Raw genomic sequence first — 16,178 nt, 5'->3', positions numbered from 1 at the left:
TGACTTTCATGTGGATCAGAAGTCTTCACTGTCTGGTTCAATCAGTCTATAATTTTCATATGCAAATTTTCATTATCAAAAATGTTTCATTTTTTACCTCTACCCACAAACAGATGCTGTTTAAAAACACACACACACAACTAAATTTAAAACCGGTCATGAACCACAGCATTTCTAACAGGGAAAATGAACTTTTGCTGCCCTCTCCTGCTAAAACAATGAAATACTAAAATACCAAAAGATGTATGAAGCTAAAGCGAAGTCCTCAAACCAAAAGCAATGGACATGTCATTCTCATTATACCTCAATCAAAAATCAGACAACAACCAGAAAATGTATTGGTAATATTTATATTTGAAAGTTCCCCATTGATACATGAGGTCTGGATTACAACTTATATACAATAAGTGATTTCCAAAAAAGTAAAGAGAAGGGAAAGAAGGAAAGACGGGGGAGGGAAGGGAAAGAGTGGGGTAGAAAAGGAAACCTATATTCATAGACGTCATAATCTGGGATGTTTATTTCCAAGAGAGATGCTACTGCTGCAGTTGTGCACAATAAGCAGCACAAACGAACATTCCACCAGATTAAAATTTGCTCAGCTTTCTCTCAAGATGCACCATCCTTTTAGAGTTTCAAAATTAAATACTGAAAAATATAAAATGCGTTCCCAATATAGCTACTACAAAAATTCTTTGTGGCTCATTCCTTAACTCCACTCAGAGAAGCAGCTGAGCCAGAATATAAAAATAAAAATATCGATGTGCAAATAAATATCACTGATCATGTCTGGTGCCACTTTTTTTGTTCTAGGCGACTGTCACTTTGTCATAACATTGGTAACAGCATCAAAAGAGAGAATCTCTTTATTTCTTGGGCCAGGTCAGTGCATCCAATTGAAGGGAAAAAAACAAAACAGAAGGGGGAAAAAAAAACACCTCTGAACACTTAAAAATGCCAATAGCATCCATACATCTTCCCTTTCCCACCCACCCCCCACCCCGGCCCCCACAAAAAAATAAAAAAGCTTTTAAAGCTCTAAATATACTTTTTTTTTCTTTCCATAGTGTGATTGAGCCTAGGGCTATACATTTAAGTATAGCAGGTGCAATTATGAGCAATTCCTGGCTCCGCACCCTGGACTGTCCCACGCATAGAAGGAGGTACAAAATAAATTAAACCCTTCCATTTAGGCAAGTGAGCCCAAGATGAAGGAGTATAACCCTGCTTGTGAGTATCCAGAGGCATTGAGGGTATTACTTATATCTCACTTTTTTTATTTTTTATTTTATTTTATAAAAAACAGATGTTAGGGAGAGCAAAATATAATAAAATTTCAAAGGCCGAAAACTAAACACTGAGGGAAAACTGGGGACACTTGCACAATGAGAAAAGGAATGCATGCTTGATTCAAAGTATGAGATGGGTCAGTTCACTCACATGGCTGTTCCAGGCCCACAGCCTAAGGCCTCAGCATCCTTCTAAACCACAGGGTTTTGTTTTCGTTTTTTGTTTTTCTTCCAAAGACACTCTTAGTCCTACCCCTGAAACCAATATGGTAGGGATAAGGTTGGAGTGATCATCACTCACTAACTACAATATTTGCTATTTAAAAAATATATTTATATATAGTTCTGGAAATTAGGAAGCAAACAAAATATAACACAAAGATGCATTTGTCACAATTAACTCGACTTGCAGCAACAGCAGAAATGTGGGAAAGGACAAAGAGAGAGGGCTGCTGCAAATGCAGCAAGTACGTCCTTAAATATGTCACATAGTGCAACAGTCAGGTTACCTCAGTTACTCTGCGTCACTGGATCCAACATGACAAATGTCACATTGTCACTTTCGGTTAAAGTAGAAAAGACAGTGTTTCTTCTCAGAAGTTGCCCTATGAATTTTAGACATATAATAGCTTCTTTAAATATGTCTAAAATTTGGCCTTATTCTTCTCAGTTTGGAATGCTCAGCATACGAAATTGACATCAAGGATATCGGTACAGCTTTCACCTTAACTCTGAGGACAGGGTAAGGTGCAATAAAGAGTCCTGGTCTTTCTCATTTCAAATGACTGCATTTCATTCTAATGGGCAGAGATATAGTTCATAAACCTGTGACCTTGATAGCAAACAAAAGTTCATATTGTCAAAATTAAATATAAAGCAAAGTCAAAACCCATGGGCTAAAATCAAAAGGGCTGAAGGAGATGGTTTGTTACAAATTTATTTTTTATCTTTAGCATTTGAACTTGCACCTTTGCTCCAGCACTTTTAAAGTAAGTTCTTTCATCTTTGGCAGCCTCTGCCAGCTTTACATTGAATCCCCATTAAAGTTCTTTAAAAAAAAAAAATCTATTAATTCCACTAAACCATGTTGTGTTTGATATTGCATATGACTCTTTTACTGCTGTTTCTTTTTCAGAATTAACAATGCCAAGTTTTGTTTTTGTTTTACAAAGTTATTGAGATGACAATGTCCATAACTGGCTGACTTTTGATGCACAAACTGTGACCTGATAATCCTGAAACACTTGATAGGGGAGAAAGGTCAGCGGCTTTTTTTTTTTCCTTTTTTCTTATAAAGAATAAAACTGCATATTCTATCTTATATTTTAAATGGAAGGAATAAACTATACAAGCCCATATTGATACCATATTTCTATTAAGAGCAACAACAGTTCATATGTTCCTGTTTGCTACTATCACAATTCAACACATGAACGCAGAATCAGCTCCATGTCACGAATACTTCTGGAAGGGATGGTTTAGGATTATCAACTCACTGCTGCCATGTCCATAACAAGCAAAAGCATCCTGGAAATAAATCCCAAAACACGTATCTTTCAGTACATGATAATGCAACTGCATTAGGTTAAGTACACAATGTACACAAGTTTTATCAGCATTTTAACTCCCCAAGATGTAAGATTCCTCTTTCAAATACAGAGCAGAGAGCCAGTAAGATATATCTATAATACAGCCCTAGATTTTGTGTTTTTTTTGTTGTTGTTTTCTTAAACAATTTGGTCACAATGCACCTTTGATATAAAAGCATTTTTAAACTTTATTATTAACACTCAGGACATTAGGAATTTCCAGATTTTTTTCAGTAGCATTTGTAGAACCACTTTTGGTAACAAATACAGTAGTTAGGAATACGCATCCAATTCAGAATGCATAATAATGTTTATCCTGAATCCTTTCTGGCTAAAAACAGGGCTGGCGCTGTGATGGGATACAGAACGAGAATCTACAAAAAACACTGTAATATGTTTGTTTTCCCCAGAGGCTACATCCTCTTTTTGCTGGAATACTTTATAAATACATATTAAAAAGTAAGGCAACAACTCCAAACAGTCCAAGCTGTTTGCTCGACTCTATTCCCAATTAGATTCACATCCTGGCAATCAATTTCATGGTTGTACTGTTCAGTGTTTGTCTTTCTTATTTCCAAATGGTCCGAAAGGATGTCTCCTGACATTTCTAAAACATCTCTGGTATGTGTTTTCAGTGATGTACATAACTAATACTGGTCAGGTGCTGAACCCTCTCCTGTCCCAGTGCCTGTTTTCAAAGGATTCAAGACATTGATCTGGATTCACCATAAACTCAGGCATGAATCCGAAATTCCCTTCCCTACCATGTTTATCACCTGTTCTCTTTTACTCCTAATTTTAAAACTAAAGGAGTACCAGCACTACCTGGTTACTGGAAGGATGTTCATTCCAGTAAACAAAACTTTTAACACGGGACCTTTATACTTCATAGCCCCATTCCACATTCAACTCATGAAGATGTGCAAAAGGAAAAGATGTCAAATTACAGTCAAGTTATCCAGAGGAGGATGTTATACAAACTTATAAGGAAATGACAGTCTTTTTTTTTTTCCTTCCTTTACTATAAATACATTTAACAGCTTAGCAGAAAGACAAGCTAAATTTAAGATTGTTCACATTTGAAAATTGTTTCATACTCTCTGCTAATGATAAATAAGGAACTCCCAATAATGGAATTTTAATATAGCAATTTCATCAACAGACCTCTGAAGACTGCTTTTTTTTTTTAAAAGAGGGTTAGAACAATAATTATGTTTGCCAAGTTCTGAGAAGTCCATCTACTGTCCAAACTTTGGATTGAAGTCCTTATTTTTTTTTTCCTTTTACTTAGAGACAGGTATATACAGTGCTGTTGTAATAATGAAACAAATGTGATATCTACTGTAAAGTTGCACAATACAGAAAACTGTTGCTCCATCTTCTACTACATAAATGTGTGACTCCACAGGTTAGTAATGTTGTTGTCGTTATTTTTGTTAAGTTGGAATTATCCCATCACGTCTAAGACCTCTCTTTAACTCCAGATCCTCCAGTTTTTTCCACAATTCTTCACGTTCCTTTTCTTTCTTTTTCTCACTGGGGAAAAAAAATAGAATATAAGGTAAACAACTGAGAAAGTTTAAAAAGATTATCCAACAATAACTGCCCCTTTGACATATTTTAACCCAGTCTTTTAAAAATCTCTGAAAACTTTGGCATTAAACTTGTAGGTGTTTAATCTTTTTGGTTTTCTGCTCTTTTTTTTTCCTTGACACATATATAGAAAGAACATAGAGTAGGAAATGACAAGTATATTTTAAGATTTCATTTCACATTAATATTCCTTTACACTTAGCTTAATAAGGAAGATTAACTTCAAAATACCAAGAAAAAAAAAGATCAACATTTATAAGTATCTGTTACCCTAAATCCAATGGCATTTTTACTTTGGGTCTAGTTCAAATCTGATTTTCTTTTTCTCTCTGAATAGTTTCTCAAAAGGGTTGCTAGAGATGACATGATATAGAGAAGGTAGTAGGTCAAGAAAACATACTTCCTCTTATTACAGTCCATTTTTTCTGCATTATATGTATGTAAAGTCTTTAGCAGAATCTTGTTCTTAAAAATATCAAACCACAGGAACCAAATTATGAATTTATTTTATACCTATATATAAAACTAAACATCTTTCTTCTATAATTTCAGTTTTAATTCTCAACAGAACTTTGTTAGTATTATCAGTTATTAAATTTTTAATGTTCCAAGCCTTCAAATTGGCTCAATATCAATTTGTGACTTACAGACTTCAGATTTTACTGTTTGGTTAAAATTTTCCCATAAACTAGATGTTCAAAATAGGGTAAATGAATTTTATTTTGCCAAGGACATTTTTAGATTACCATAGTTTTATAAAAGAAAAGATGTTAACTTTAATATCAATGAAGTAGTAAGTACGCAATCCAGGAACACATGGGTACACTATAAATTCATATTTATTAAAAATAACTCACTACACTGTCCCTAGTTTCTTCATGTTGTGATGAACCAGTAAACAGCACACCTGATAATATTTGTGAATCTATAAATTCAGATAATTCCTAAAAACAGGGGCTCTACTTCACTTGGGAAGAATTTGACTTAGCAAGAATTTTGCACTTCACTGTAGTATAGTATATTTATTCAGTGAAGGAAATCCACATAAGTGGAATGTATACATAATTCCACCGCCTTATATTTTTTAAGTCATTACCAGTTTTTTAAGTTGTACTGATTGTCTACAGCAACAGAAATTAATCTTCATGCCCCCCTGCCAAAATACCTCTAGAAATATCTAAAGACTTTTACATCCCCATTCCATCATTTTATAATTAGTATTTTGGCAATTTAAGCCTTGTTTACTGCAACTAGTTTTAACTGGCTCAAATACACTTGATACAATATAAATTTTAGTAGGCATAATAGTTTTTCAAACAATTACCTACTTGGTACCTTTGACCCTGAAAAATTTTATTTATAGGGCAATAATTCTCCAACCACTATGGATCCTAGATACCTAACTGCAGAGCAAAACTGTTTGGTAAATCATCACTTTAGGTTTCTCAGTACAATTTGGGGATAACATTAGGTCTGTCTAAAGCTTTATTATTTATCTATCATTGGCTGTGCTGGGTCTTCATTGCCGTGCAGGCCCTTCTCTAGTCGTGGTGAGCGGGGGCTCTTCGTTGTGGTGGAACAGGCTTCTCAGTGCAGTGGCTTCTCTTGTTGCAGAGCACAGGCTCCAGGCACTTGGGCTTCAGCAGATTCAGTGTGTGGGTTCAGTCATTGTGATTCGGGCTCTAGAGGGCTGGCTCAGTAGTTATGGCACACGGGCTTAGTTGCTCTAGGATGTGGGCTCTTCCCAGACCAGGGATCAAACAGGTTTCCCTTGCACGGCAAGGCAGATTCTTAAACAATGGACTCCCAGGGAAGCCCAACATTAGGTCTAAATAAATGTTATCATAGAATACTGATTTGAAAGTAAATTTTGCTGATCCTGCTGAGTTTCAATGCATATTGATCTTTTTACTTGGAAGAGGAGGAAGATAGTAAGCAAGGGCTTTAGAGACTTTATTCAACTAAAAAACAGCTTCAATATATGTTAGGTTCTTATTGCCTTAATTTTCAGTTTAAATGAAGAGCTGACATGATTAAACATTCATAATCTTGTCACTGAGGCATTTCACCAGTCTTTGATCAAGAGTTGTATAGCAATCAATGCACCCCACTCCAGTACTCTTGCCTGGAAAATCCCATGGACGGAGGAGCCTGGTAGGCTGCAGTCCATGGGGTCGCTAAGAGTCAGACACGACTGAGCGACTTCACTCTGACTTTTCGCTTTCATGCATTGGAGGAGGAAATGGCAACCCACTCCAGTGTTCTTGCCTGGAGAATCCCATGGACAGAGAAGCCTGGTGGGCTGCCGTCTACGGGGTCGCACAGAGTCGGACACGACTGAAGCGACTTAGCAGCAGCAGCAGTCTACCCTATGGGGCTTTTCTTCTAGGTAAACTTTTTGCTGAGTTATCATACATCTTTTATACTGACAGCTTTATCTTCAAAAACCCTAAATATTTCTGATATAGCTTCTGTCACCCCTATTCTTTCCCACTTTTCTCTCTCCCTGTAGGTGGCAGTTTAAAACTTCACTAGGCTGTCATACTAGGGATAATGTCAAACTCCCTGTTACAATTTCACAGAGCACTAATGTTGACATATGTATCCGTCAGAGTTAGTTACTTATTCCACCCACCATTTTCAGATTAAATATTTTAAAAAATGTTGATCTGAACTGCAACAGTTACTAACTTCTTGCCTTCTAGAAATAAATCCTCTTTTCATTTCTTGTTGGGACTCTTTGTGACCCATGCACTGTAGCCCACCAGGCTCCTCTGTCCATGGGGATTCTCCAGCTAGGAATACTGGAGTGGGTTGCCATTCCCTCCGCCAAGGGACTCTTTCCAACCCAGGGGACTCTTCCCAACCCAGGGATCCAACCACGTCTCCCACACTGCAGGTGGATTCTTTACCATTTGAGCCACCAGAGAAGCTCCTGTCGGACAATACCAAATAAATCTCTTTAGTCTCTTTTTCTCTTCCTATATCCATGGAAAAACTAGTATTTCCATCTACTAAGTATACCCTTGTATTGCTCATTAGACAAAATACTGGTTTTTAAATACTCCTTCTGTCATTAAGAAAGTCCACTCGCTATAAATCACTTTAAAGCACCAGACTGTCATAGTCAGCTTCATAGTGTCTATTTGCTGTTAATTATCTTTTTCAAGAGGCTGGCCTATTTAGTTTAAATGATAAATGATCATAAAACAGTTTTGAAATTCAATAAAAATGAACGAAATTAATTCAAATGATTTGAATATTTTAGAAACATGTCTTCAGTAGTCTTAATGGATTTCTGCAGATTTAATTCTTATTCAACTAGGAAAATAAAAATGGGTTTCTAGTTACTATAAAAAGAAGGATATTACGTACAATGCACTCCTTAATGGTATATCACAGTATGAAAATCTGCCCTGTATTCCCTTCACTTAAATAACATTTTTTAAAGATTTTAAGTTTGAAACATGGAGAGTTATTATAAATTTAATGATTTGAAACAACTACAAATATAGTAAATTAAAAGTTCTTTAAGTCTGGTACAACATATCCAATAACTAATATTTACCTCAACATGGTATTAAAAACAACTCAAGTCTCTTCTCTCTACTATTAAACACTTTTCATATTCCATAAAGTTGCTCTTGTATGCCATATCTTGGTAATTTTTTAAAAAATCACTGTGACGATCATCTGTCCCCTGCCACCAAACCTTTCCCTTCATTGCTCCTTTTATCTAAAATCCAAGTAACATATTAAAAATCGGGGAAAGGTGCAAAGGAACCAGACAGTTTTTCTCAGGAGGTTTAGCCAGGTCCTGAGTATGAACACTGGGATCCTTGAAAGTCTATGGTTTTATAATATACACAAAGCTGACATTTTCTTCTGGATGAGAAAAGTCAACCCAGCGGTTCAACTACTAACTAGCTCTCCAGACTTTCCTCAACCTCTCCAAGTACATCAAAGGGTCTGAATATTTGTATGCCCCCAAAATTCACATGTTGACATCCTAAACCCCAGAGGTGATGGTATTAGTAGGTGGGGCCTTTGGGGGTGATAAGGTCATGAGGGTGGAGCCCTCATGAATGGGATTAGTGCTCTTATAAAAGAGACCCCACAGAGATCTCTTGCCCTGTCCACCTTCAAAGACACAGTGAGAAGGTACCAGCTCTGAACCAGAAAGAGGGCCTTCACCCAACTATGGTAGCGCCATGCTCTTGGGTTTCTGGATTCCAGAACATTTTTGTTGTTTGGAAGCTACCCACAAGATACCTATAATACAGTATAGCAGCCCACACAGACTAAGACACATCTTTTGGAAAGTTGAATATACTGAATGAGAAATAACAAAATTGAAGAATCACATAAATGAAATCAAGAAAGACCCATGAAACCAGAAGCATTTATTATAATGAGTTCAACTGGTTTCTGCTCCCTCTGACCTTAAACGTATCAAGATTTGCATAATACTCTTTACCTCCTTGTTCTTTTCACTGCCCTCTAAATCACAGGAATGTGCTGGGTTCTAGTATAGAAAGTTAAGTTCTGGGTCAAAGAGCTAAACAAAAGCATGCCCCATCTCTCTTGCTGCTGGAGTGAAGGACATATCAGCCCCATTCTAGTTCAGAATGGGAGTGAATCCAGATGGCTATCAACCTGATGGTCCCCTTATGTGGGCCTGAAACACCAGTTATGCGTCAGGCTTCTAACCTGGACGCAGAAGAGAAACATTAGGGAAGGGAGGAGGAAAGCAGACTTAACCAAAATGACGCTTTGTTACCCAGTGACACACTAATAAAGACACAACTAATGCACATGCGAAAATGAATATGGAAATAAATACAATTGTGCTGCTTAGGATTTCAGGTACAACGAGGCAAATTCAGCAAAGAGCAAGGAAAGAACTCAACAGTTTTATGCACAGCTGACAAAAAAGCTTTAAAAAGTTACCGCTGACGATCTGACTTGTATGTGGCTGTCAGCTCATCAAACATGGTGCTGTTCATTTCCATAAACGCCTTCAACACATTGTACACTAACGCCACAATAGCCCTGGAAGCACAGAGAGAAAGGAACGTGTTGTTTAGTCCTATGTAATGGGTTGCTGCCCAAAGAAAATGGATGTACAACCTTTACCTGAATGAGCTGCTCACACCGCCTAGTCACCATCCCTTTTTTAGTTGGAACAACTAGAAATGACCTACAATTCATTTCCACCTGAAGAGAGCTACATTCTTTAGACAAGAGATCTTTCTGAGGGGTTGGCAGGATTAGAAAAAGAAAATCTAATTTTGCCCTTCTAATCACTGGTACCCAGAATAGACTTGCCTATGGGCACTTGTTAATTTCATTTAATAAAAAGGCAAGTATAAAGCAACTTCACCCTAAAAATGAACACTTGTGGCAGGACCAACCTTTGAGACCTGAATTTGCATAGAATTTTATTTCTAAAGTGATAAAATACATAATTCATCAAAATCAAAGGCTGTTTCCATGGTAACAAAGTTTATATATCTATAATTCATATTCAAAGATGATACCAAGCCCCCCCTCCCCCGTAAGTTGGGCAGCTTAATAAGAGTTACATTTCTAGTGGTGATTTGCATCAGTCCTCTTGCTGACTCAACACACAGGCCGAAGGTAATTGGCTAGCTGGTGATGGCTGCTATCAGTGATGGAACACTAAACAGCTCAAGAGCCAAATGGCTGCCCATGCTTATCAAGTCTAAGAATAAGCTCTCGGCAATGTGAGGACTCTGCCATGACAAGCCTAGTATCTCCAGACTAGAATCTAAATAACACTTCCCTGTGCAAAACTATACAACATTTCTTCCATTTTGCGTGTTTTCCAACACCACTGAAAAAGGCATTCCTTGGGTTTGAAGTTTCTAAAACATTTATAAGTGGGTTTACTGTGTTGCTTCTACCCTGTGTTCATTAAAAGAGAAACTTCAGCTGTCTTTTGTTGAAAAGAAAGACCTTCTCAGATATGACCGTGATGGAGCTGTGATGGAGAAAAGGCAAACACAGTCTGCTGAGCGGTTAAGGACACGTGCTAGAAGCACTCTAGGTTCTCAAGAGGCTCCCTGCATAATGAAATTTAACTGTTTGCCAGCTCTTATATTTTTATAAGCTTTAGTCACAAATTCGACAAATGTGAAAAGTGAGAAATATGACATTTTACAGTTGTATGCAAAGCTTGTAGACAAACATACTATGGAAATATGGAATTATATTTCATTTTTAATGCCACATTCAATTTTCTTTCTATGTCATAGAGAAACATGTCAAGTCATTCAATACAGAATGCTTTAACTTTCATAAAACTAGATGATAAAAAACATTCAAAAATGTTTTTGCCCTCTACAGAATATGTATAATGACTGAGTTGGTTTTTAAAAAATGGATCTTGCTAAAATGCAAATCAACTCAGACCACTTCCCTTCCTACAACTCTCTAACGTCTCCTTGTTATTCACTTGGTGAAGACTCACGTAGGCACTACTCGATGTTCTCAAATGACCGTGCGCTTCAGCCCTCCCGAATTCACAGGCCTCAGAACACGACAGGTGCTTCTTACCTTTTGTGCCTTTTTAGGCGACGGGTAAACCCACTATCTCAATGGGCTACCCCCATCCCATCCACTTGCCCAATTCTTTTAAGATTCAGTATGAGCATCATCACCCCCATCAATATAATACAAATCTCTCCACTTGATCCAGAGCATCCCCAAAAGATCTTAGCAATATTCATAGACAGGTTAAGATGCCCTCAAATAAACAGATACATGAACATAACAACACTTAAAACACTGTTTTATAAAAAATCTGTTTACTTGTGGGTCTCCCCAACCAGTCAGTGAATTTCTAAAATGTAGACATTTTACCTTTTCACACACGTATCTTCAGCAGCACACACAACATCTGACATACAGCATGCATACAAGATATTTTATCAAGCAAAAGAGAAGGAAGGAAGAAGAGAGGCCAAAGGAGAGGAGGAGAGGGAAAGATGGAAGGAGAGAGGGAGGTATGGAGAGCGGGGAGGAAAGAAGGAAGGAAGGAAGAGGAGGAGGAGAGGAGGGAGGGAGGAAGAAAGAGAAGGAGAGGGAAAACTGTGAAAACCTACGGATTCCAATGCTCTTTTGAAATCCTATAAAGACTGGAAAACATGATGGGAAGGATGACGTTAGAGTTTTCTTCTATTAAACTCATGATGTATTCGTTATTCCAATAATAGAGTGCCCTTTCTGCCACCTTTGAGAAAAGGAAAAAGAAAATGTTAACAGAGAGAAAGAGACAAAGATAAAACAAAATTATAACCTCTTCAAAAAAAGTATTTTAAGACTATTTTAGTATCATTCAAACAAGTATAAAATTAAGTATTAATCACACTTTACATTTTTGTGGGTTTAAAATCTTTCACAAAGTTCCAAACTGGTTAATCAATTTGGGAAAGAAAAAGAAGATCTGCTACCTGCTTATTTTTATTCTCCTTTTAACACATTTATTCTCCTGATTCCACATTTTCCCTACACAGCTCGCAAGCATCAGACACCTTCACCCTGCTTCTAAATGCCATGCTGTTTCCCATCACTTTAATTCCCTTCCTGGCTCACCTCTTTCATCCCACACACTTCAGATCAACCACAGGGCCCAGCATGTAGCTGGCCTTCAGTCAATAGCTGCTGCAGAAAACGCAGCTGCCCATCCCTGTAGAGCAGGCACATTTGCTAAACACCTCCTTTGGCCAGAGACTATGCCCAGCCTGCAGGCAGAATGTGTCATCCTTACCACCATCCGAGGAGTGGGTACCACTGTACAAACGAGGGCACTGGGGTTCAGAGAGATGGGGAACCTGGCTATAGTCACACTGCTTGTCAGTGATAAACTGAGACGTGAGTTTAGTGCCTAGACTCCTTCCAGAGTTCATTTCTGGTCCCCTCCTTTGAACTGGGTAAGCCAGGAGGAAGGCACTCAGTTTTGGACTTAGGGCTACTGGCTGTATGTACATGCACTTGCTATCTCAGACCTCTTTTTTCTGACTGCCACTTTTACCAACTGACCCTCTGAATTCAAAGGAATGCTTCAAAGAAAACCTAAAAAATCTAAAAAGCAATCTAAGATAACAATAAGAATTCAAGTAAACCAAAGTCTCAGAAGAAAAAAAAAACTGTACCAAAAAAAACCCACTAAAAACTCTAAGAGTAGTTATATGGGGAAAGGAAAAGAGTTTCTTTCATTTACACCGATTTAAGAAATTATGCTTCATTTAAATACATTTAATAAGTCTGTCCCCACCCCCTCCACAAAATTCATTTGCTGAAGCCCTAAGCTCTAGTGTGAGTGCATCTGGAGATAGGAGGTAATTAAGGTTAAATGAGGTCATATGGGTGAGGTCCTAATCAGATAGGCTTGGTGACCTTGTATGAAGAGGAAGCAAGAGATTTGCTTCTTTCCTCAAGCATGCAGCAAGGAAAGGCCATGCGAAGACACAGTGAGAAGATGTACAAGCCAGAAAGAACCCTCCCAGCAGCAGACCATGCTGGCACTCTGATCTCAGACTTTCAGCCTACAGAACTATGAGAAATCAATTCCTAGTGTTTAAGCCACACAGACATGTGTGTGCTCAAGTCATGTCCAACTCTTTGTGACCCCATGGACTGTCGCCTGCCAGGCTCCTCTGTCCACAGAGTTTTCTAGGCAAAAATACTGGAGTGGGTTGCCATGCCCATCTCCAGAGGGATCTTCCCAACCCAAGAACCGAACCCATGTCTCTTGCATCTCCTGCATTGACAGGTGGATTCTTTATCACTAGCATCACCTGGGAAGCGCTATGGAAGTCTGCTGTGGTCTAAATGTTTGCGTCCTCCAAAACTCCTAAATTGAGATCCTAATCTCCAAAGATGATGGAATTAGTGCCTTTTCAGAGAGACCCCGAGAGCCCCCTAGCCCCTTCTACTACGTGAGGATACAACAAGAAGTCTGTGACCCAAAAGAGAGCCCTCACCCATACATGCTGCCACCCTGATCTCAGACTGCCAGCCCCTGGGACTCTGAGAAAAGTTTTCTGTTTTTCATAAGCCACCCAGTCTGTGGTATTTTGTTAAGCAGCCCTAAGACACAGACCCAGTGGATTAAGACACTCTGTCTCCCTTTGATGCTTTTGAGCTTCACTTGAGTCTAAGTCTTCCTGATAAAGTTCATTTGGAAAGAGATTCCTGCTCTTTGTCCTCCACTACCCCCAAACACATAATAAAAACTGAAAAATAAGGTAAACAACCCAAGTATTTGAGTACCACAGACCATGAGTAATATGTAAAACATCTACAAAGGGTCCTTCATTTTCAAAGAAACCTAGACATGTGTCATATCATCTGAATGTGATGGTTCATAGAATGGTTTCTTTTTTTTTTCTTGGCTCTGTGGTACAACTGCAAGGTGGTCATTAGATTACTGACTTGACATACTAAAGATGTCTTTAGGTCAAAAATTAGAACAGCAACAGCCAGTGTCTCTAACTATGCAAGATAATAACAGCTCAGAGGGAAGTCTACCATCAAGTCCATCATGCTAGCAGTGGGGCTTTGTGCTGCCAACTGCAATCTGAACAATCTCTTCCAATCAAGAGGCAGTATATAAACAGTCAATTCTCTAGGTCTGTGATTTGGACCTTTGATGAGACAGCCAAATTAGAAAACCTAATGTGTTTCACCCCAGATCACCTTCTTCTCTCCAGTGTGGGTCCCACAGCACAACTTAAACGGCCCCAGTGGAGAAAAGCGCTGCCCAGGCTCACCTTCCCTGTAATCTCTCAGAGTGGCCACAAGGAGGCAGACTGGTGCCACCGGAAGGTCACAGGCTTTCACAAGAAGCTATGCCATGTGACTCCTCACTCCCTCTTGGGAACTTCAACAAATCATTTTCTGAACCTCCTTTTTCTCATCTAGAAAGTGGAGTGGGGGAGTCTCATAGGATGATCTGAAGTTCAGGAGTAATGTATGTGAAACATGTAACACAGTAAAGAAGATCAGCATTCTTTTTTTTGCTTAAGCTTTATTCACCATTCTCTCTTACACACCATAGGAGCCCTACCTGCCTACCTCTTATTCAGCCCTTTCATTTGAGACAAGTTCTTGTACCGCTCTGAAGGTCAGTGTTTACATCTGTAAAAATCATAATGCCCTGCCTGCAGAGTGGTCATGAGAATTCAAGTTACTAGACATGCACCATCACAGTGGATGTCATGTAGCAAGAGTTAAAGATGGAGGTGGTGATTATCACAAGTATTATTATCGTGTGAAAAAACAGCCAATAAAAACAACAGGTAGCTAGTGTCCACTACATTTCTTTCAATAGAAATAAAACTCGACCAAAATAATACATGTTGTACAAGCCACTCTGGCTCATGCCCTCTTTTTAACTAACCTGAAAATGGGGGCTAGACACACACTTGGCGATTTGTTTAAACAAAGGTTCTTGGATTTTAACAAATTGCGAAGGTTCAATCACATCCAGTATTTCTTCCAGCTCCCCAAGGAACATGACCTAGAAGTACATGCAAAACACCAAGAGTCAGGTATTGATTAAAAATCTATACGGACAATGAGGAAAACGAGAATTTTGCATGGTTTTAACATAGTGAAAATTTATGCATAAAATCGAACATGAACAAATGAGAATTTAACTTACGTTGGATGTTTATTTGTAAGAAACTCACCGGAGGGCACTTGTTCAGAACAAACTCCCTGCAGCGTTGAAGACGTGGTTCTATTTACTTTGGAAAAAATACCCTGTGCTACATCTAGTACATAAAGCGGGGAGCACTCACACACTGCAGCAGGGCCCGGGGAACGGGGCTGGCCCTGTGGGGCTTGCCTCCCCTCCTCCATATTTTTACAACGGTGGGCAAGTGGCCCTCCTGCATGATGGACAAAGTCCACTGCGGCACATGCAGATATTTGCCAAACACTGACGGCCCCGTGCCGTGAGCGAGGTGCTCCTCTAGGAGACACTGGTTCACGGAACATACAAAGTCAGAGACACACCAGTGAGCAGATTTAGTCACAGACAGATGCCACTTTAAACTCCTCAGCACACGCTGACCCATTGTCCACGCTTACATGTACATATGTACACACTCGCTCGCTATTGAGCACAATGAATCTCGTTGCCTCAGTACCCTGTGCTTCCAGAACCAGAGCTTTTAGATCCCAAAATGGAGCCAAATCAATAGTACAGTCACTTGTTTTAAATATAATGGAAAACTGAGAGAGAAATAAAAACCATTTTCCTATTTAGGTATGAAGAAATGACTGCCTAGAAAAAAATCAAGTATGCAATTAAAATATGAAAAATGATCTTTTCATATCTTAAGATGCATCTGGGCAGCAATGACTAGTTTAATTTTACCTAACAGGTATTAAGAAATTAGAGAGTTTCTGAAAATATGTAAAGGAGGGTTTTGGCGAACTGAAGCTGATTTGACAAGGAGGGTGTTTCCATCAAAAGTGAAATATTGTCGAGGTAGTATTAACAAATATTACCATTTGTTAAGAAACATTCTGAATTTCTTCTAAAACACTCTCCAAATATAAAACCAACTGCTGACCTTTGTTTCCGGGCCGTTTTCCACATGGTTTCTAAACTTTCAGAAAAGGTGGTATAGATCTGGTGCTCAGCGAGGCTCACTTTGCAAGGAGACTTGCT

General features: G+C 38.6%; 1 protein-coding gene across 3 annotated transcripts in view; it reads right to left on the bottom strand.

Moving 5' to 3' along the window:
- Positions 1–334: 334 nt before the first annotated feature.
- The window catches only part of PPP2R5E (protein phosphatase 2 regulatory subunit B'epsilon), a 160,233-nt gene continuing 144,389 nt past the window's right edge, over positions 335–16,178 (bottom strand). For 2 of the 3 annotated variants that reach the window (XM_005898260.3, XM_005898261.3), the window contains exons 11-14: positions 14,898–15,017; positions 11,599–11,726; positions 9,422–9,523; positions 335–4,414 (exon numbers count right to left, since the gene is read on the bottom strand). In XM_005898260.3, the coding sequence (XP_005898322.1) occupies positions 4,315–4,414; positions 9,422–9,523; positions 11,599–11,726; positions 14,898–15,017 (450 nt within the window). In that variant the 3' untranslated portion in view covers positions 335–4,314. The remainder of the gene's footprint in view (positions 4,415–9,421; positions 9,524–11,598; positions 11,727–14,897; positions 15,018–16,178) is intronic. The other variant, XM_005898262.3, reaches the window with a different exon arrangement.

The sequence above is a fragment of the Bos mutus genome, chromosome 10, assembly GCF_027580195.1.
Source record: "Bos mutus isolate GX-2022 chromosome 10, NWIPB_WYAK_1.1, whole genome shotgun sequence".
In the NCBI taxonomy this organism is placed as follows: Eukaryota; Metazoa; Chordata; class Mammalia; order Artiodactyla; family Bovidae; genus Bos; species Bos mutus.
Note: the sequence above shows the minus strand (reverse complement) of the source record. Positions and strands in the feature narration are given on the sequence as shown.